The 20,758-nt window shown below is 36.3% G+C and overlaps 2 protein-coding genes across 2 annotated transcripts in view; one reads left to right on the top strand and one right to left on the bottom strand.

The window, feature by feature from the left end:
• Positions 1 to 8,215, top strand: part of LOC125652832 (uncharacterized) — a 25,233-nt gene extending 17,018 nt beyond the window's left edge. The window contains 3 exon segments of the mRNA XM_056165983.1: positions 3,211 to 3,303; positions 5,608 to 5,725; positions 7,246 to 8,215. Of these exon segments, the coding sequence (XP_056021958.1) occupies positions 3,211 to 3,303; positions 5,608 to 5,725; positions 7,246 to 7,437 (403 nt within the window). The 3' untranslated portion in view covers positions 7,438 to 8,215.
• LOC125652834 (RAC-beta serine/threonine-protein kinase B-like) lies at positions 8,215 to 20,758 on the bottom strand. Its single transcript, XM_048882265.2, has 9 exons — positions 20,629 to 20,758; positions 16,324 to 16,394; positions 13,931 to 14,056; positions 13,332 to 13,495; positions 12,141 to 12,291; positions 12,001 to 12,063; positions 10,742 to 10,869; positions 10,213 to 10,277; positions 8,215 to 9,060 (listed from the first exon to the last, which is right to left on the bottom strand). The coding sequence occupies exons 1-9, from the start codon at positions 20,646 to 20,648 to the stop codon at positions 8,964 to 8,966; spliced, it is 885 nt and encodes a 294-aa protein (XP_048738222.2). The 5' UTR covers positions 20,649 to 20,758; the 3' UTR covers positions 8,215 to 8,963.

The following is a 20,758-nucleotide window of genomic DNA, read 5'->3' as shown; positions in this document are numbered from 1 at the left end:
ATTGAGTATGCCAATCTTATTGTGTATGCCAATCTCATTGAGTATGCTGCTGTCATTGAGTATGCTGCTCTCATTGAGTATGCTGCTCTCATTGAGTACACTGCTCTCGTTGAGTACGCCAATCTCAATGAGTATGCTGCTGTCAATGAGTTTACTGCTCTCATTGAGTATGCTGCTGTCATTGAGTATGCTGCTCTCATTGAGTATGCTGCTCTCATTGAATACGCTGCTCTCATTGAGTATGCTGCTGTCATTGAGTACACTACTTTCATTGAGTACACCACTCTCATTGAGTATGCCACATTCATTGAGTATGTTGCTCTCATTGAGTATGTTGCTCTCATTAAGTATGCTGCTCTCATTGAGTATGCTGCTCTCATTGAGTATGCTGCTCTCATTGAATATACTGCTCTCATTGAGTACGCTGCTTTCATTGAGTACGCTGCTCTCATTGAGTATGCTGCTCTCATTGAGTATGCTGCTTTCATTGAGTATGCTGCTTTCTTAAAAAAAAATCCAGACAGTGTTCAGGTTCATGCCTATACTTTTTCCACACATGTACAAATTCGAGAACCACGTAGTCAGAAATAAAGAAAAAATGTTTAGTTATGTTATCTCAAATCTGCTCAACGTCACTGTGTTTTCAGTCACGTCGACTTATTGTACAAAATGTGCTTTATAAAGTAAAAACCATTGACAGGGACCTCAAAAGGCGAATAAATTGTTGGATTGAATTACAATCATGCATGTGTGATGCAAAACCTTTTCACAACATGGACGCTAAGTGAAATACTGAGTGAAATACCTAGTTATTGTTTAATTTCTTGACACGTTACAAAGATTTTTACTGTTTTTACTCATTTGCAATAATAATTTTAGAGTGTATATTATATTAATGGTATATAAAACACATACCCAGCTACAAGAACTTTGATCTTATGTTTCCTTCAGTTGTCTGTTAATTGTCGTATTGATTTGCGATTTGGTGTGAAACACGTTGTCAATCAGACACCTGCCATTGTAAATAATCAGGAATAATTGCGTGGGTCTGAAAGGCGTGAATTTCAACTGACTTTAAGATACAAGAAGGAAATTGGATGTCATATGACCACCTATGAAAAATTAACACAATGAATATAATGCTTAGAAATTATTGTTTTTCAAGATTGCTATATTCTAGATATCTGAGGTTTTTAGAATCATTTATACTGATTAAAAAAAGAAATGCATTCAGACACCAGTAGTCTATCAAATGCATAGGCTCTCAATTTTTGATTGCGTTGTCTTTAAATGTAACTGCTTTTTTGAGAAATGCCGCATCTGAATGATGCTCAACAGAACAATGCAATGGATGACTGGAAGCAGGTGTGTCACAATTTGCAGTTGCAAGAGATTTCAATGTTGCGCAAAGCACAATATCTTGCATTTAGAGCAGATATCAACAACATGTGTTGCGTCATCTTTGTCAAAGATTCACAACTTCGTCATCTACAGTATCTGCCATCCCTAGGTTTTGCAGAATTTCTGATCAGACTGTTTGCAATCAACTACAAAATGCTGGGATTAGAGCATGCAGACCTGTTTGTGGCATTGTTCTGACTCCGCAACATCACCAGAACTGATTTCAATGATCTCAGACTCATAGAGTATGGCCATTATTTTCACAAATCTGCATTTGGGAGGCTGACCAGATTGGAGAGGGTAGTGTTATGATGTGGGCAGCAATATGCTATACAGGCAGGGTAGCATTGGTTCACATACAGGGTACTTTGACGGTTCAATGAAATATTAATGAAGTCATACAGTCACATGTGGTTCCAATAATGCAGCAGTCTGGAGCAGTATTCCAACATGACAATCTCAGACCACATACTACTTATCTAACACACGGTGTTCTGCAAAGACACAATATCCAGGTTCTTCCTTGGCCATCAAAATCACCAGATTTGAACCCTATTGTACATGCATGGGGCTGAATAGGCGCATCCGCCAAAGGCAACTGCAGTCTCAGACTCTTCACCAAGCTCTGCAATACGCCAGTTTCAAGATAGGAACTCTTCTGTGTAGGAGGTGCATTTAGTGGAACTTTGAATGACTAAGTGGGACAGAGTGGACCTACAGTCAGCGAGAAAGACGATGAAATGTATTAAAAGCGGCTTCTCTTTTAATATGTAAATGTGCAAAATACAAAATACTATCGAAAGAAATGTTTTACTAAAGTGGAAACATAAAAACAATGTCATATTTGCAAGTAATGTCTTTGATATGGTACTTATGACTAACGAAATAACGTGATATGATAAGAATTCTATGTATTTAATTACTCCCTAAATACTTATAACTTACTTAGTTTGTGTATCAGTCGAATTCGGGTGATCTAACAGTGTATGAGAAACTTACTGAGTACATTCACTTAAGCAGTAATGAATATTAGTCCCACTCCCGCGTGTAAACAAATTGTTTCGCGCCTCACTATACACGAGAGTTCTCCAAAGGGAAATAACTCGGGTGTATCTCGAAACCGGCGTATTAGAGTGGAACAATATCCCCAGACAGTCTTTTTAGAAACTTAATTGCATCCATGGGAAGGTGTTGTCAGGCAGTCGTTGGTGCTCATGAGGGCATACTAGATACTGGACTTGCATGACCTTGACCTGTTAATGACTAATTATCATTATTTAGTGGTTGTGATACTTTGATCCCCAGCATTTACATCAATTTTGTATTATCAGTTAATCAATTATTTTAAGTATTTCTCATGTCTTAAAATGAATATGAAATTGTACTATGCATTATTCTTTTATCAGTATATTATGTACATAAATATGGCCAGAGCTGCCAACTCACTTTGACGTATCTGGGGCATTTGTGACTTGGTATCTGTAATGAAGATCAGAACATGTGATTTCAACATGGTGCAGCTCTTTACACAAAGATATTAGAATTGCAAAATTGAACTGAACATCAACTTCTGTAACCCAAAATTCCTTAAACTTTACAGTTTCCTAATAACAATTTTTTTTATAGCAAAGATTGATGCAGGATTTAAGAAGGCAATTAATGATTGCTTGGTTAATATAATGAAGGGTCTGATGCTGTAATTTGATATAAATTTTTATTCTATTTTTAGGGATGCTGTAATCTGATATAGTTTTTTATTCTATTTTTAGGGATGCTGTAATCTGATATAAATTTTTATTCTAATTTTAGGGACGCGATGGTGAGCCTGAGGATAAAGAACAGGTTACCTGTGGCTCCTATCAATCTTCGACTGAAGTTTGGAGTCCCTCATTCTGTGTCAAAGTAAGTTACCTGTAATCTCATTCAAAGTAACTTTTAATACCTGTAATATCATTCAAAGTAAGTTACCTGTAATTTTATTCAAAGAAAGTTACCTGTAACATTGATTAAAATAAGTTCTTATTGTAAGTAAGTTTCTTGAAATCTCCATATTCAAGATAAGCTACCTACAATTTTCTTTAAAGTTACTTTTGCTATCAATCAAAGTAAGTTACTTGTAATCTTTGTTAAACCTGTGATCTCTTTGAAAGTGAATAATACCCCAATTGTCATCAGAGAAAGTAGTAGAATGTACCTGTGCTCTCAATCAAAATAACTTATCTGTCATCTCTGTGGAACATATTGGCAGAACATCATACTGTTGGAGAATGATGGATATGTCATTTGGATTCCCTCTATCAGTTTCAAAGCATATATTAGTTAGATTACTAACTGTAGCTTCCTTATTTTACACGAGTACTTACTATCGCAAAATACCTTGTGGATGTCGACCTGGAGGTTATAAAACTTTCATGAGCACATTTTCATACTCAAACTCAAACGCCGTGCTCTAAATCATACTCATAAGCAAAAGTGAAGGTTATAAACCTTTTTTAAAATCATTCTCATACTCAAATGGAGTACATTCTCAAGATTTTTCGAATATGTTTCAGAGATTGCTCAGAGTTGTACTCAAAACAAATATGGCTGAGTTTGAGTATGAATACGGTAAAAGTTTTATAACCTCCAGGCCAGAGCCAGTCTCTTTGAGTTTTCTCCTCTAATATCAGTCAGTTTTCTACTTCAGTCTCTGCCAGTTTTCTACTCCAATCTCAGTCAGTTTTCTACTCCAATCTCAGTCAGTTTTCTACTCCAATCTCAGTCAGTTTTCTACTCCTATCTCTGTAAGTTTTCTACTCCAATCTCATTCAGTTTTCTACTCCAATCTCAGGTTTCTACTCCAATTTTGGTATTTTTCTACTCCAATCTCAGTCAGTTTTCTACTCCAATCTCAGTCAGTTTTCTACTCCATTCTCTGTAAGTTTTCTGCTTCAATCTCAGTCAGTTTTCTACTCCATTCTGTGTAAGTTTTCTACTCCAATCTCAGTCAATTTTCTACTCCATTCTGTGTAAGTTTTCTACTCCAATCTCAGTCAGTTTTCTACTCCAACCTCAGTTTTCTACTCCAATCTCAGTCAGTTTTCTACTCCAATCTCAGTTTTCTACTCCATTCTGTGTAAGTTTTCTGCTTCAATCTCAGTCAGTTTTCTACTCCATTCTGTGTAAGTTTTCTACTCCAATCTCAGTCAGTTTTCTACTCCAACCTCAGTTTTCTACTCCAATCTCAGTCAGTTTTCTACTCCAATCTCAGTCAGTTTTCTACTCCAATCTCAGTCAGTTTTCCACTCCAATGTCAGTCAGTTTTCTACTCCATTCTCTACGTTTTCTACTCCATTCTCTGTAATTTTTCTACTCCAATCTCAGTCAGTTTTCTACTCCATTCTCTGTAATTTGTGTACTCCAATCTCAGTCAGTTTTCTACTCCAATCTCAGTCAGTTTTCTACTCCAATCTCAGTCAGTTTTCTACTCCAATCTCAGTCAGTTTTCTTCTCCAACCTCAGTTTTCTACTCCATTCTCAGTCAGTTTTCCACTCCAATCTCTGTAAGTTTTCAACTTCAATCTCAGTCAGTTTTCTACTCCAATCTCAATCAGTTTTCTACTCCAATCTCAGTTTTCTACTCCAATTTTAGTTCTGCTTTCTACTCCAATCTCAGTCAGTTTTCTACTCCAATCTCAGTCAGTTTTCTTCTCCAACCTCAGTTTTCTACTCCAATCTCAGTCAGTTTTCCACTCCAATCTCTGTAAGTTTTCAACTTCAATCTCAGTCAGTTTTCTACTCCAATCTCAATCAGTTTTCTACTCCAATCTCAGTTTTCTACTCCAATTTTAGTTCTGCTTTCTACTCCAATTTCAGTCAGTTTTCTACTCTAATCTATGTCAGTTTTCTACTCCAGTCTTTATCAGTTTTCTACTCCAGTCTCTATCAGTTTTCTACTCCACTCTCTGTCAGTTTTTTAACTGAACTTGGAGTTCTATGTATCTGATTCAGTGTGTTTTAATCACATATATGTGCAGTTTCAGATTTTCAAATTCATAAGTGGGAGACATTTAGCATTCAAAATGAGAATTATTCCTTAGTCTTAATCCTGCAGTCTATTCACATTGACAAGGATTGTTTCTCTTCTACGTGTCTGTGATTTGGAATCTTTTAATCACCAGTTATTTTTAGATATTGAATGAATATCCTCTGTATTCCTGTTTTCAGTATTTCCCAGCACCTGAACAGTCCTGATGAGACAGCCTCCCTGGATAAGACCGACAGTACAATTCTATGGAAAATAAAATCCCTGCCTCCTCATGCTGAATCCATGGCTGAGTTCAGGGTAGGCTAAACGTTTGCTGTTGTACAAATCTTTTTATTAGAGTTAGGCTTGAGCATATTTGTGACAAATAAGGGAAACTTTTTAATAATATACAATATACAGTCAGATACCGTCTGAAAACATTGTAATTCCTTAAAGTAAAAAAAAATGAATTTTTATAATACAGGTACGTATAGTGATTTGAAAGTCCTGAATTTACTGAAAGTGAGTTTTAACATAGATGAGATATTTATGTGCTTCCTTTTAAGCTCACCGAAGCTAAAAGCTCAAGTGAGCTTTTTTGACCAACGATTGTCTGTCTGTCTGTCCATCTGTCTATCCGTCTCTAAACTTTACACATTTCTTACTTTTTCTCCAGAACCACAGGGCCAATATCAACCAAACTTGAGGAGAGGGAATTCAAAATTATTCAAATAAAGGGTCACACACTTTTCAAAGGAATAGTGAAATTATGGTGGCATCTTTTAAAATCTTCTCAAGAACCACTGGGTTGGAAAAGACAAAACTTATGTCAAAGCTTCCTGAAAGAATGTTGATTCAATTTTGTAAAATAAAATCTCCTAAGAACAATGGAGTCTTGAAAAAGTCATATTCATATGCAAGCATTCTCAGGTAGTGAGATTCAAGTTTGTTCAAATTATGACTGTGGTAGGTAGGATGGGATCAGAGTTTTATGTCGCAATCTTTCTTTAGAGCAACAGAGCCATGATAAGTCATATTAAGAAGCAAGCTCCCTCAGGTAGTGCAGAGACAAGTTTGTTCAATTTGTGGCTCCTGGGGGTTGGATGAGGCCACAATAGGGAATTAAAGTTTTAAATAAAAATATTTCTTTTTTAAATCAGCAGGGTCATGATTAGTCATATCGATGTGCAAGCATCCCCGAGTAGTGCAAATTTATGATTTTGTTTTAGTATAGACCATGGAGTTAGAATTAGGGATAAAATTGTACATAGCATGAATACAGGGCCTCCTTATGTTGCGTGGATATGCTTAAAGCCCTTAAAGCTGTATTCTGTCACCAAAAATTGAATACAGTGAAGATTGCTCTATATTATACATTTCACTAATAACACCAGTATTTAATTATTTCAAACTCTTTTTAACCTCAAAGCAAGCACATGAATATGTAATCAAGACAAGACAATAATTCTCCTTTATACATTTCTTTACACTAAAAGCAGTTATCTAACATAGTTTTATTAGGTTTCTCTTGTTTCTGTACAAAATTAATGTTTTTATTAGTCATTAATATATATTCCTATGCTATTGAGAGAATTTGAGAAAAAAGGGTTGCCATCACTTTCACAGCTTTAAGTTATGACCCTGTTTGGCTAAGATCGGGGGTCATAATATAAGTTCGAAATATTTCATGGGAATATTGAGGGTTAAAAAAATCTCGGTGTTTTTTTTTTCTGAAGAACAACAGGACCAGGTTGACTCAGGTGAACATTGTGGCCCATGGCCTCTTGTTTAAATTTGTAAAAATCTACAGGTATCTTTTATTTTATCTCTTATTTTAGCTAATTAATCAGTCTGCTGCACTAAGCAAGGAAGACGTGGGACCACTCAGGATGGAGTTTGAAATTTCTGGCTATCTATTGTCCGGTATGAAGATTAAAACTGTGAAAATTGTGAACCAAGAGCAGACAACTCCACAAAAGTGGCTTCGATATATCACTGTTAGTGATTCATTTCTAATTAAACTTGTGTAGATAAATCAAAGAGAAGGCAAGAGGTTTACTAGGGAAAGAATGAGAGGGAGTCTGAAAGTTAAACTAGAGGTTACTAGGGAAAGAATGAGAGGGAGTCTGAAAGTTAAACTAGAGGTTACTAGGGAAACAATGAAAGGGAGTTTGAAAGTTAAACTAGAGGTTACTAGGGAAACAATGAGAGGGAGTTTGAAAGTTAAACTTGTGTAAGTAAATCGGAGGTTACTAGGGAAAGAATAAGAGGGAGTCTGAGAGTTAAACTAGAGGTTACTAGGGAAACAATGAGAGGGAGTTTGAAAGTTAAACTAGAGGTGACTAGGGAAACAATGAGAGGGAGTTTGAAAGTTAAACTTGTGTAAGTAAATCGGAGGTTACTAGGGAAAGAATAAGAGGGAGTCTGAGAGTTAAACTAGAGGTTACTAGGGAAAGAATGAGAGGGAGTCTGAAAGAAATCTAAAGCACATTGTAAACCAGCTTTCATTGGTGTGCGAGAAATTGTTGGGAGTTCACAAGGACTTCATCATCACAAATATTTCTTGCCGCGAACCAGTCCTTCACATCTTCAGGTTTTCGTTTCAATCCGCTCCCTGCAGAGTTTGGCTAGCAAAGATGGTCGTTCATTGTTTCTGGTATTTGTTTAAGATGTATGTACTCCAAGAGAAATTGTTTATGTTACATGTATATCACTACAGTGACAGATTGCCGTAACTGTAATAAATTGCTTAAATTTAATTTCTTATCATGATTGACATATTGATACATAATAAACACAGTTCTTCAATTTTTGTTTTTATTGAAATATTATGAAATGAGTTTGATATGCATGTAATAAAATGTTAACATGGTTAAATGAAAGAAGGCAACAATAACGTAATCAAATAAACATTTCTTCAAATGGCGTAAACTACCATCAAGTACATGTATGTAAACATTTCTTCAAATGGCGTAAACTACCATCAAGTACATGTATGTAAACATTTCTTCAAATGGCGTAAACTACCATCAAGTACATGTATGTAAACATTTCTTCAAATGGCGTAAACTACCATCAAGTACATGTATGTAAACATTTCTTCAAATGGCGTAAACTACCATCAAGTACATGTATGTAAACATTTCTTCAAATGGCGTAAACTACCATCAAGTACATGTATGTAAACATTTCTTCAAATGGCGTAAACTACCATCAAGTACATGTATGTAAACATTTCTTCAAATGGCGTAAACTACCATCAAGTACATGTATGTAAACATTTCTTCAAATGGCGTAAACTACCATCAAGTACATGTATATAATATGCAAATAAAGATATAATGGAAAATGAGTAACTGCCCCCCCCCCCCCCCCCCCCCCCCTCCCCCTACTATTTTTTATAGTAGTACTGAATAAGAATTATAAAGCTTGAAAGCCTGGAGAGAAAAAATTGAGGCTGAAAAATGAGAAGTCAACTTCTCCACCGGCTGCCCCCCCCCCCCCTCCCCTCCTTAAATAACAATGGAACGTGCCTACAATCAATATCAGTATTGCACTACATATCTTCATCCTGTGTTTCCCTGGAAATGTTGATACTCTCTACTCGACTGCAACCGATTCTTTCGCCTAAATCCTTCAGAGAGGTCAGCAACCTGAGAAGAAAGCATTATTAAGCATTATAACACAATAAAAACAGGGTTGGAGGACAAACATCAGTCAGTTTAGAGGAACTGGGAGCTAGCTCATACTGAAACTAGATTTTGTGACACACATACTTGTATAATGATAAATATGAGAAGTGCTATAAGTTTAAAAATTGCTGCCTATCCCTTGGTACTTTTAGTTGCTGCTCAACTATGTCTTACAAGATTTTAACTGCATGATATATTTGTTTGTTTTGTAAAATGCCTTACAAGAAATCATTGTACATGTATTGTATGAAGTGGATAAATTTTTCAGTGAATTAGAATTTTTCAGATATTACTATGTACACTTATCCTAACTTAAACTTTGTCATGAACAAACTTATATCTACATCTTATATCGATGTTACATAAAGTGGTTTTGTGAAAGAAATGTTTTTATAGAGTTTTCCTTAATCATTTGTTTATATAATCTTTTGCCATTATGTGACCCAAAGGTCATTTTATAAACTTGGCTCAAAAGATGCATGCATGAAATGATTTCAAAGATTTTTCTTATGTAAACTGCCCGTTCTGACCCTGCATTTGCTCCAGGAATCACAATCCAAACAATCTTGAATCAGTTAAAAAATACCAAGACCTCATACAGTGTACTACAGTGTGCACTCAATCTACTGTTTCATATGATGGGGTGCACAAGTGACCTACTTTGTTTTCATCAATCGTGACTGACTTGTGAAGTGAGTGACTTATGAGGTAACTAACTTATAAGGTGACTGACTTGTGAGGTGAATGACTAATGAGGTGACTAACTTATAAACTTAAGAGGTGACTAACTTGTGAGGTGATTGATTTATGAGGTAACTAACTTATAAGGTGACTGACTCATGAGGTGATTGACTTATGAGGTGATTAACTTATAAGGTTACTGACTCATGAGGTGAGTGACTAATGAGGTGACTAACTTGTGAGGTGAGTGACTTAAGGGAAGTATACAGTGACTTACTAGGTTTGCATTACTTATGAGGTATAACTTGATTTTCATTTAATCTGTGGTTTCTAATGAGATCCAACTTAAGAGGTGAGATTTACTTTATTTGTATTGAATCTGTTTCTGATTAGATCCAGGTCAGTAAAGATGACTGATGAAATGCAACTTACTTGTTTTTTAGCAGCAGATGGTCAGCATGGTATTTATCAAAAACAAAGTCCTTGATCCAACCAACCTACAGTTTATTTCAAGGTCAAATATTATAATAATAGCTCTAAATATATTGTATCTGTTGACAGTGCATTAACCTGCTGTTTGTAGAATTTTGCAGAGTGATGTACTGTTTATCTTCTTAATGCAACATTTTCAAAATTTCGCACAATCGTACTAAGGTTGATGTAATAAATGAAATGATATTGTCGAGCATTGATCCTGTGATTATTTTTACTTTGGTGATAATCAAACTGATGCCGACCAAATCAAATCTGTGAACTTCTGTCTGTGCCAAAGAAGCCAAAATATAAATCTTGTACACATTTTATTAACATTCATCTCCAATATCCTCCAAACTGTGGCAAAAATTGTTAGCAATACAAGATTTGATAAACACCATCAATGCAACTTTCAGTGCAATATTTACACTATATTTACAATGAACTCAGATTCAGTAATACTAGATCTGTGTTCAAATTTTAGTACCTTAGGGTGACTTTGGTCAAATTTCAGTTCAATGACAAGTGTTGCTGCAGAAACAATGCGATTAGATGAATTATCCTCTATAACTGTGGTGTAGTATTTATTCGATGATACCATTGCATGAAATTGACCTGAAAATGAAATATTGACTCTTATCAAGGGCTCTGTAAACTGGAACACCCTGGCCATTTCCATTCATTCACCACATTCATTTAGTCTTACACACACACACCACATTCATTTAGTCTAAACACACACACACACAAACACACACCACATTCATTTAGTCTTACACACATATACCACATTCATTTAGTCTTACATACATATACCACATTCATGTAGTCTTGCACATACACACACCACATTCATTTAGTCTTACATACATATACCACATTCATTTAGTCTTGCACATACACACACCACATTCATTTAGTCTTGCATACATATACCACATTCATTGAGTCTTACACATATATACACCACATTCATTTAGTCTTACATACACATACCACATTCATTTAGTCTTACACACACACTCACCACATTCATTTAGTCTTACACATATATACACCACATTCATTTAGTCTTACACATATATACACCACATTCATTCAGTCTTACACACATACACCACATTTATTTAGTCTTGCACACATACAACACATTCATTTAGTCTTACACACACACACACACACACTATATTCATTTAGTCTTACACACATACACCACATTCATTTAGTCTTACACATATATACACCACATTCATTTAGTCTTACACATATATACACCACATTCATTTAGTTTTAACGTATACACATACACCACATTCATTTAGTCTTACAAACACACACACACCACTTTCATTTGGTCTTATGTACACACACACACCACATTCATTCAGTCTTGCACTTATTTACACCACATTCATTCAGTCTTGCACACACATACCACATTCATTTAGTTTTAACGTACACACACACCACATTTATTTAGTCTTACATACACATACACACACATACATATAAAGGACTCGCAGTCAGGTAACTACAACCTTCCATTGCGATTTAATGAAAAGCGTAAAAGTATTCCTGTAACACTATACCCAAGACTTATTTTACATTAGTGTTTTTCTTACAGTTTGGTGTGTGTTTTTCCAAATTTAAATATAATCCATTATGTTAATATTGTTTGTTGTTAGTAGAACATTTATCTGACTATATTTTATGTTCTAATCTTTTCACCATATGTGGAACACTTACTCGTAAACTCAGATTTGGACATATTGTCTGTATCATTGATCCGAGACAAAAGCTCAAGATAACCTGCAATAGAAAGATTTCTCTTGATTACATTCTAAAAAATTCCTGAAATTCATTTTGATCCTCGGTTTTTCCCATACCTCTTTCATAATCTGACAACTGTAGTGGTCTGAGTCGCAGGCCTGGAGACAATGACTGTTCTGCTTGACTCAAGGAATTCAGCAAGGAGACGTCATACATCCTCACTTCTTTTTTCCCAATTTTTTCAACACATGACTTCCAGTCACTAGTCTGTAAAGTTTTGATATACAAAGTAGCTGTATCATTCAAATCAAATTAGATGTAGGAGCAGTAAACATCTTCTACATATATCATTTTTTGGGTAACATGATTAGTTTTTGTTTCCTTTTATTTAACCAATTTAAAATCAACAACTAATCAATTAGCTACATGAAACATGCCGGTTACAGGTATAATCTTTGTTGCTTATCATACTAAGGTTTGAATTAGCTCTCTGTTAAAGCTTCACCTCAATTTTATTTGAGTTCAACCCACCCATCCCCATTATTATCTTAGCTGTGAGTTCTGTCATAAAAAAGATATCTTATTGATTATACATGTCATAGTCTTCCGTCATTAATTATTGCAGCTTAGTGTATGTACTCATGATGTAGTTGCATTAGCCTAGAGGTTAGGGCGTTTAGTGACAAAGCGATCCCGGGTTCCATCCATGAAGATAGAGTCAGACTTCAGCTCTTTAAGATAGGTATAGTGGTTACTTCTTAACGAAGCACCCAGCATTAGAAGTGAAAGTAATTGTGACAGATTTTTGGGCATTTAGTGCCATGCATAAGTCTAAATTTGTAGCACTTCACCCACAACTGGTTAATCACATGTAAAACAACAAACATGACACTTTGATATATGAATTATCATACTACGTTTCACTGTGAATTCTCTGATACAGTTAAGCCTGTCTAATCCGACACCTGTGTACTATGAATTCTCTGATACAGATAAACCTGTCTAATCTGACACCTGTGTACTATGAATTCTCTGACACAGATAAACCTGTCTAATCCGACACCTATGTACTACATTTCACTGTGAATTCTCTAATAAGTTTAATCTGACACCTGCATACTATTTTTTCACTGTGAATTCTGACTTGTTTTCATTCCCAATTAACTTTTGTGTTCTACACTGTGCACCTCCATATCCTGTCTAATTGGATAATTAATTTATATCTCTGGTAGCATTTCAGATTAGACAGGTATCACTGTTATATCCATTAGAGATTTTAGCAGTTGCCCTATATATCATTTCCTTACTCCTATGGCATCCACCACTGCCTGGATGGCAATGACCCACAATTCTCGGTCCTCTGGGGTGTCCGCGTAGTACATCCTGTCTACCACTGTGTCCCTCAGGCTGACCCCCTGAACGATGAAGCTGTTGGGTTTTGGTTTTTCCTGGCACAGCACGGTAACATCCTCTACATAATTATGTCAGGAAATTTACTTGATTGATTGTATCTTGTTTAACGTCCCTCTCAAGAATTTTTCACTATTTTCTTTTTGATGAACTTTTAAAGCCACTTTAATAACTAAATTCTGATAGCACATGTGTATGCATTATCATCCACCATTATTGTCATTTACAGACACAAGTATATATACACAATATCACTAATGTCACAAGTATGTACCACTATTGCTATGCCATGTCATTACCATCGATCATTATTGTTATTTGTTTTACATATGGGCAATAACCATTACTTCTTGATTTGTTGCACCAATAAAGAATTTGAATTTGAATTCTAAAAATATTGAAGTTGAAACTTTATTCTGCAATAAAAAGTATTTAGACTTGTTAGATGATCATCACATATTCAGTATGATATTCATTAAATAAGTAGGGTACCTACTTTGTAACTTAAAGTCATTCTGAATTTCCTCTACTTCTAGTCTCTCCTCTTTTGACTTGAATCCATGGAATGTACCATCAGCTCGAAGGATGTAATACCGGACACGCCAGTTACGAATGTATTCACCTGTAAAAATGGTAAAATGAAATACTTTTCAGTCACACTCGGTTTTGTCTGTTATAATTAACTATACACCCCCACCACCCACTAATAAGGGGTGATGATAATTCTATAAGGAGAGTTAGAATGGTGTAGACACATACTACTTGTATCATTATTACGACAAAATTATCGGTTCCTGTGACCATGCACACATGGACCCACGCTTCCTTTAATCCACCTGCCCGCTTTAAAATTGCAAAAATATTCAAAGCAACAGATCTGCTGGTAAAACATTATATAATGTGTGTTATATCATCATCTGTCTATACCAGGGGCAGATCCTATAACGTGTGTTATATCATCATCTGTCTACACCAGGGGCAGATCCTATAACGTGTGTTATATCATCATCTGTCTATACCAGGGGCAGATCCTATAACGTGTGTTATATCATCATCTGTCTACACCAGGGGCAGATCCTATAACGTGTGTTATATCATCATCTGTCTATACCAGGGACAAGTCCTATAACGTGTGTTGTATCATCATCTGTCTATACCAGGGTCAGATCCTATAACGTGTGTTATAACATCATCTGTCTATACCAGGGACAGATCCTATAACGTGTGTTATATCATCATCTGTCTATACCAGGGACAGACCCTATAACGTGTGTTATATCATCATCTGTCTACACCAGGGGCAGGTCCTATAACATGTGTTGTATCATCATCTGTCTATACCAGGGACAGGTCCTATATAATGTGTGTTATATCATCATCTGTCTATACCAGGGACAGACCCTATAACGTGTGTTATATCATCATCTGTCTACACCAGGGGCAGGTCCTATAACATGTGTTGTATCATCATCTGTCTATACCAGGGACAGGTCCTATATAATGTGTGTTATATCATCATCTGTCTATACCAGGGACAGACCCTATAACGTGTGTTATATCATCATCTGTCTATACCAGGGACAGACCCTGTAACGTGTGTTATATCATCATCTGTCTATACCAGGAACAAATCCTATAACGTGTGTTATATCATCATCTGTCTGTACCAGGGGCAGATCTTATAACGTGTTAATCATCTGTCTATACCAGGGTCAGGTCCTATATAACGTGTGTTGTATCATCATCTGTCTATACCAGGGACAGGTCCTATATAACGTGTTATATCATCATCTGTCTATACCAGGGACAGATCCTATAACGTGTGTTATATCATCATCTGTCTATACCAGGGACAGACCCTATAACGTGTGTTATATCATCATCTGTCTATACCAGGGACAGACCCTATATAATGTGTGTTATATCATCATCTGTCTATACCAGGGACATACCCTATAACGTGTGTTATATCATCATCTGTCTATACCAGGGACATACCCTATAACATGTGTTATATCATCATCTGTCTATACCAGGGACAGATCCTATAACGTGTGTTATATCATCATCTGTCTATACCAGGGACATACCCTATAACGTGTGTTATATCATCATCTGTCTATACCAGGGTCAGATCCTATAACGTGTGTTATAACATCATCTGTCTATACCAGGGACAGATCCTATAACGTGTGTTATATCATCATCTGTCTATACCAGGGACATACCCTATAACGTGTGTTATATCATCATCTGTCAATACCAGGGACATACCCTATAACGTGTTTTATATCATCATCTGTCTATACCAGGGACAGATCTTATAACGTGTGTTATATCATCATCTGTCTATACCAGGAACAAATCCTATAACGTGTGTTATATCATCATCTGTCTATACCAGGGACAGATCTTATAACGTGTGTTATATCATCATCTGTCTATACCAGGGACAGATCCTATAACGTGTGTTATATCATCATCTGTCTATACCAGGAACAAATCCTATAACGTGTGTTATATAATCATCTGTCTATACCAGGGACAGATCCTATAACGTGTGTTATATCATCATCTGTCTATACCAGGGACATATCTTATAACGTGTTAATCATCTGTCTATACCAGGGGCAGATCCTAAGTTCAAAGCCCAAGATACTACATTTTCTGATTCTAATAAAAGAGGGGTGGGATGGGGGTTGCAGACCCCAAAATGCAAAATATGACAAATTTTGCTCAACAATATCAAAGGGAAGTGGTGCAACAGTATACTATGTATCTATTGGGCGCAGTTAGATTTTCTTATTATATTTGTATGTTATTTCTTTTCTCTTTTACATAGAATCTCCAGTGAGATTTTGTCATGAGAGAGGGGGAGGGAGTATCTACCTCTCTTCCATAAGTAACCTTCTTTTATCAACGGGGCTACTTCCTTTGCTGGGGCCTCGCCTACTGCAGCACTGCAAAAAATAAAAATAGATTTCCCCCTTTTATAAAAAGTCACCATTTAAATATATTATTGATTTCTACATTGAAATGCAATTGTGGAATTAAAAAAAAATCTGGGGACATGGTGCTTGTTATTGAGCTATGTACAGTGTAGTAAACTTTACCTTTACATGCGATTTATTCACATAAACTCGATTTGTCAACACAACATCAGCTCATTATTTTTGGATAGATACGCACATAAAATTTACGATGTAACTAAAGAAAGTAGAAGTTAAAGATGATTTTTTTTTAAATTATAAGACAAAATGTTGAATTTTCATACAAGCTTTTGGGTAAATTAATATCTAAATGTTTTAAAAGAATTGCGTTCAGTTTACAAAATCACATCAACCAAATTAATGAATTTACAACATTTGAATTAGTTCAAAGTCCCTACTACTTGTACATAAAGATCTGACAAATTGTCATAATTATCTAACAATGGTGACAGAAATATGCCACCATAGTTTGATGAACATTGTTGTGCCATTAAACAACAGAGGTACAGTGAAATGGATGAGAACGTGAAGAAAAGGACTAGGGCTGATAAGTGACATTACATCAATGGACTTGCTGAGGAGGCAGCAAACAGAAATGATATGGGAACTCTGTACAAGATTACCAAAGAGCTGTGTAATAAGAAGAGGCAGTCAACATCAGAAGTAAGGGATAAGAACGGCAAACTACTCACTTACGCTGATCAGAAATTTAAAAGATGGAAAGAGCACTTTGAAGAGTTGTTGAATATTGAAAACCAGTGTAATGAGGATGAAGGTGTCAATCAGATCAACATCAGCAACATTGAAACCATCGAGGAAATCAACACTGGCCCTTTTACAGAGGAGGAAGTGAGGCATGCAATAAAGAAGTTTAAAAATGGTAAAGCAGCAGGTGTAGACAACATAAATGGAGAAATGTTAAAAGCTGGAGGTGAGATAACATCCAAGAAACTGCTACATATGTTTGAGAATGTAAGGAAAACCATCAGTATGCCACGCGATTGGAAGAAATCGATGATTGCTAAAATACCAAAATCAGGTGATCTTACAAGGTGTGACAACAGTAGAGGAATATCACTGCTCTCCATACCAGGGAAAGTCTTCTGCAGAGTTCTTATAGAGAGAGTTAAGAAAGGAGTAGAAGAAAAGTTGAGAAATGAACAGGCAGCATACAGGAAAGGACATGGAACATCTGAACAGATTTTTGTACTGCGTAACATCGTAGAACAGTGCATCGAATGGCAGTCAACCTTGTACATTAACTTTGTTGACTTCCGTAGAGCTTTCGATAGCCTAGACAGGGAGAAGCTTTGGCAGATCCTGAAGTCATATGGAATTCCAAATCTTTTTATCGGGATGATTAAAGAGATGTACAATGGTAGTAGTAGCTGTGTCATCAACAATGAACAGTCATCAGAATGGTTTTCAGTCAAAACTGGAGTCAGACAGGGATGTGTGATGTCAGGCTTCCTTTTTATAATTGCTGTGGACTGGGTTATGAAGAATACCACCAACGGAAAGAGAACAGGCATCAGATGGAAGTTTATCAACCAGCTAGAAGACCTTGATTATGCTGATGATATTGCCCTCTTATCTAGCAAGCACCAGCACATGCAGGAAAAGACCGAAAGACTGTGTAAACATGCTGAAAGTATTGGTCTCCGGATCAACACGAACAAGACCAAGGTGTTGAGAATTAACAACAAGGAAACCAATCCTATCACAATCAAGGGAAGAAACGTTGAGGATGTGGACACTTTCACATACCTTGGTGCTATTGTCAACAAGACAGGAGGGACAACAGAAGACATCAAGCACAGACTGAGTTTAGCCAGGAATGCATTTGCAATGCTTAATCCTCTTTGGAAGTCCACCAAATACACCAGAGCAACAAAGATCAGAGTATTTAACAGCAATGCGATGTCTGTGCTACTCTATAGAGCAGAAATGTGGAAACTGAATGAAAGTGATGTCACCAGATTGGAAACTTTTCAGAGAAAATGTCTACGAAGGGTACTCCGCATCTTCTGGCCCATGAAAGTCAGTAACGATGAACTATACTGTAGGACAAGGACATGCCCAGTAGGTGAAATTGTTAAATGCCGAAGATGGAGATGGATAGGACATACTCTGAGGAAACCACATGACAACAACTCCAGAGTAGCCCTGACATGGGCCCCAGAGGGTAAAAGAAAGAGAGGTCGCCCAAAAACAACATGGCGAAGAAGTGCAGAGGCAGAACGCAAACAACTAGGATGACAAACATGGAGCGAAGCAGTTACAGTAGTAAATGACCGAGTGAGATGGCGGAAGATGCTGTCAAGCCTTATGAGCCGACCAGGCTCGAAGAGGATAGGTAGGTAGGTAGTTTAGTAAACAAGACACGGCACTTAAACGTTTCCGTAAGTTCTACCACCATTTGTTAGAATATACAGGTAATTATGTCGACTTGTCAGATCTTTATGTTGATTTGTCAGATCTTTATGTCGACTTGTCAGATCTTTAGGTCAATTTGTCGGATCTTGTTGTTTATCCCGTTCTCACTTGTTTAAAAAAGTCTACATGAAAACGTGTCCATGTCATGCACCATCCAGTTAACAAACATTTTTTCTGACAAGTTGACATAATTAAAGATCTGACAAATCAGCACAATCATCTGACAAGTCAATATACAGATCTGGCAAGTCAATATACAGATCTGACAAGTCAATATACAGATCTGACAAGTCGACATCGTTATTTGACCATTAATTTATTTTTACAGTAAATCAACATAACATCTGACATTTCTTTAAAGTAGCAGTTATTTTGTTTATCTGTTCACTTCAAAGTGAAACTTGGCAGACAGATGGTGTCGATTTGTCAGATGACTATGTTGAGTTGTCGGGTAAATATAACGACTTTTAAGATAATGTTATTTCAGCTTGTCAGATAATTATGTTGACTTTAAAGAAAATTATGCCTACTTTTCTTAAAATTGCGTCGAGTTGTCAGATAATTACTGAATACTGGGAAATATTTGCCCTTGTTGTCAGTGGGCGTATTTAAGACTCTAGGGGAAACATCTCTCTTTTGTACGTGTTGGGAGACGTAAATAGCGACTTGTCAGATATTATGATGACAAGTAGATGGAATCTTAAAAGTAGTGGCAGAAATATACCACCATAGAATAATCAGCAAGCCTGTCGTGATCATGCAGCAACCCCACGTGCACTATTTTCGACAGCATACGTTTTCTGTTGTTATCATTACATGCAAAGTTGTTGGGTTTTTGTTATGATATTTGATCTATTGGCTGTCCCCTTACCTTTATTTATTGTAGTTGTGAATTGTAGTTGAAATGAAGAATGTACCTGGGGAATCAACCCTTGCCCCCCCCCCCCTTACAATTTAGCTTTTTTATCAATTCTTATTTCATTTGTATTTCAAAAATTTCAGAGAATTGTAATGTCAACTTTTTTTATTACCCCCCCCCCTCCCTCCCCGATGCTACGTGCCTGGAATTAGCTTTTTCACACTCCAGTTTTTAAACTAAAGATATTAGTTATGTTCTAAAATAGCACAACACACATCGCTAATATTTTATTAACGAGTATAACTGTGAGATCAAACCTTGCCCCCCCCCCCCCCACCCCGTACGTTTTCGGTTTTTATTTATTGATAATTCTTCTTATTTGCTTGTCAAGAATTTTCAGAGAAATGTGATGTCAATTTCTTCTACGACCCCCCCCCCCCCCCACCCCACCCCCGCGCTACGTGCATGCCTTGAACATGCTTTTAAGATTATTTATAGGGAAAGGTCATATATATTCAAAAGAATGCAAATATTTCGTGACAGGCCCCTGTGATCTAGGAAGCGCCGAAGCGGTCACAACATATTGAAAATTTAATGGAAAGATAACTCTCCCAACGCATGATAACTCGGGCTTTTAAATGCAAATCCCGAATATTTGAAACATATGCACAAATCCCAGAGATCACGAATTTAGATCGGACAATTAACCTTTTAACAACATATAAAACAAATTAACCTCTTAAATTCGTTATCATTACAATGTTTCGATCCTCTGTGTTGATCAAGATTGAATGTTGTACAATCTATTCTTTATGACATGAATGTCACATTTACACTGTACACTTTTAATATAATCCCTCACTATAACATGTATAAGTAAAGCCCTTAAAGTACTGACTGCAGTCTTACCTCCCGACGCGTGATCGCATTTTGGCGTGAAATCACTCCCCACCCGTTATATATATATTTAAGAGATTTCCAAGCCAGTTCTGTTTATTCACCAATGTTCAATGCGAATCCATGTAAATCCAGATCAATA

This window comes from Ostrea edulis, chromosome 5 (genome assembly GCF_947568905.1).
Source record: "Ostrea edulis chromosome 5, xbOstEdul1.1, whole genome shotgun sequence".
NCBI classification, from domain to species: Eukaryota; Metazoa; Mollusca; class Bivalvia; order Ostreida; family Ostreidae; genus Ostrea; species Ostrea edulis.
The sequence above is the reverse complement of the archived record's forward strand: the minus strand, read 5'-3'. Positions and strand labels throughout refer to the sequence as shown.

Bases quoted from the DNA above. Each gene is read 5' to 3' on its own strand.
- LOC125652834 (XM_048882265.2), bottom strand. From the start codon at position 20,648: ATGCGATCACGCGTCGGGAG. The intron at 16,395-20,628 runs GTAAGACTGCAG...TATTTTTTGCAG, and splicing joins ATGCGATCACGCGTCGGGAG to TGCTGCAGTAGGCGAGGCCC. The intron at 12,064-12,140 runs GTATGGGAAAAA...TTTCTATTGCAG, and splicing joins GTTGTCAGATTATGAAAGAG to GTTATCTTGAGCTTTTGTCT.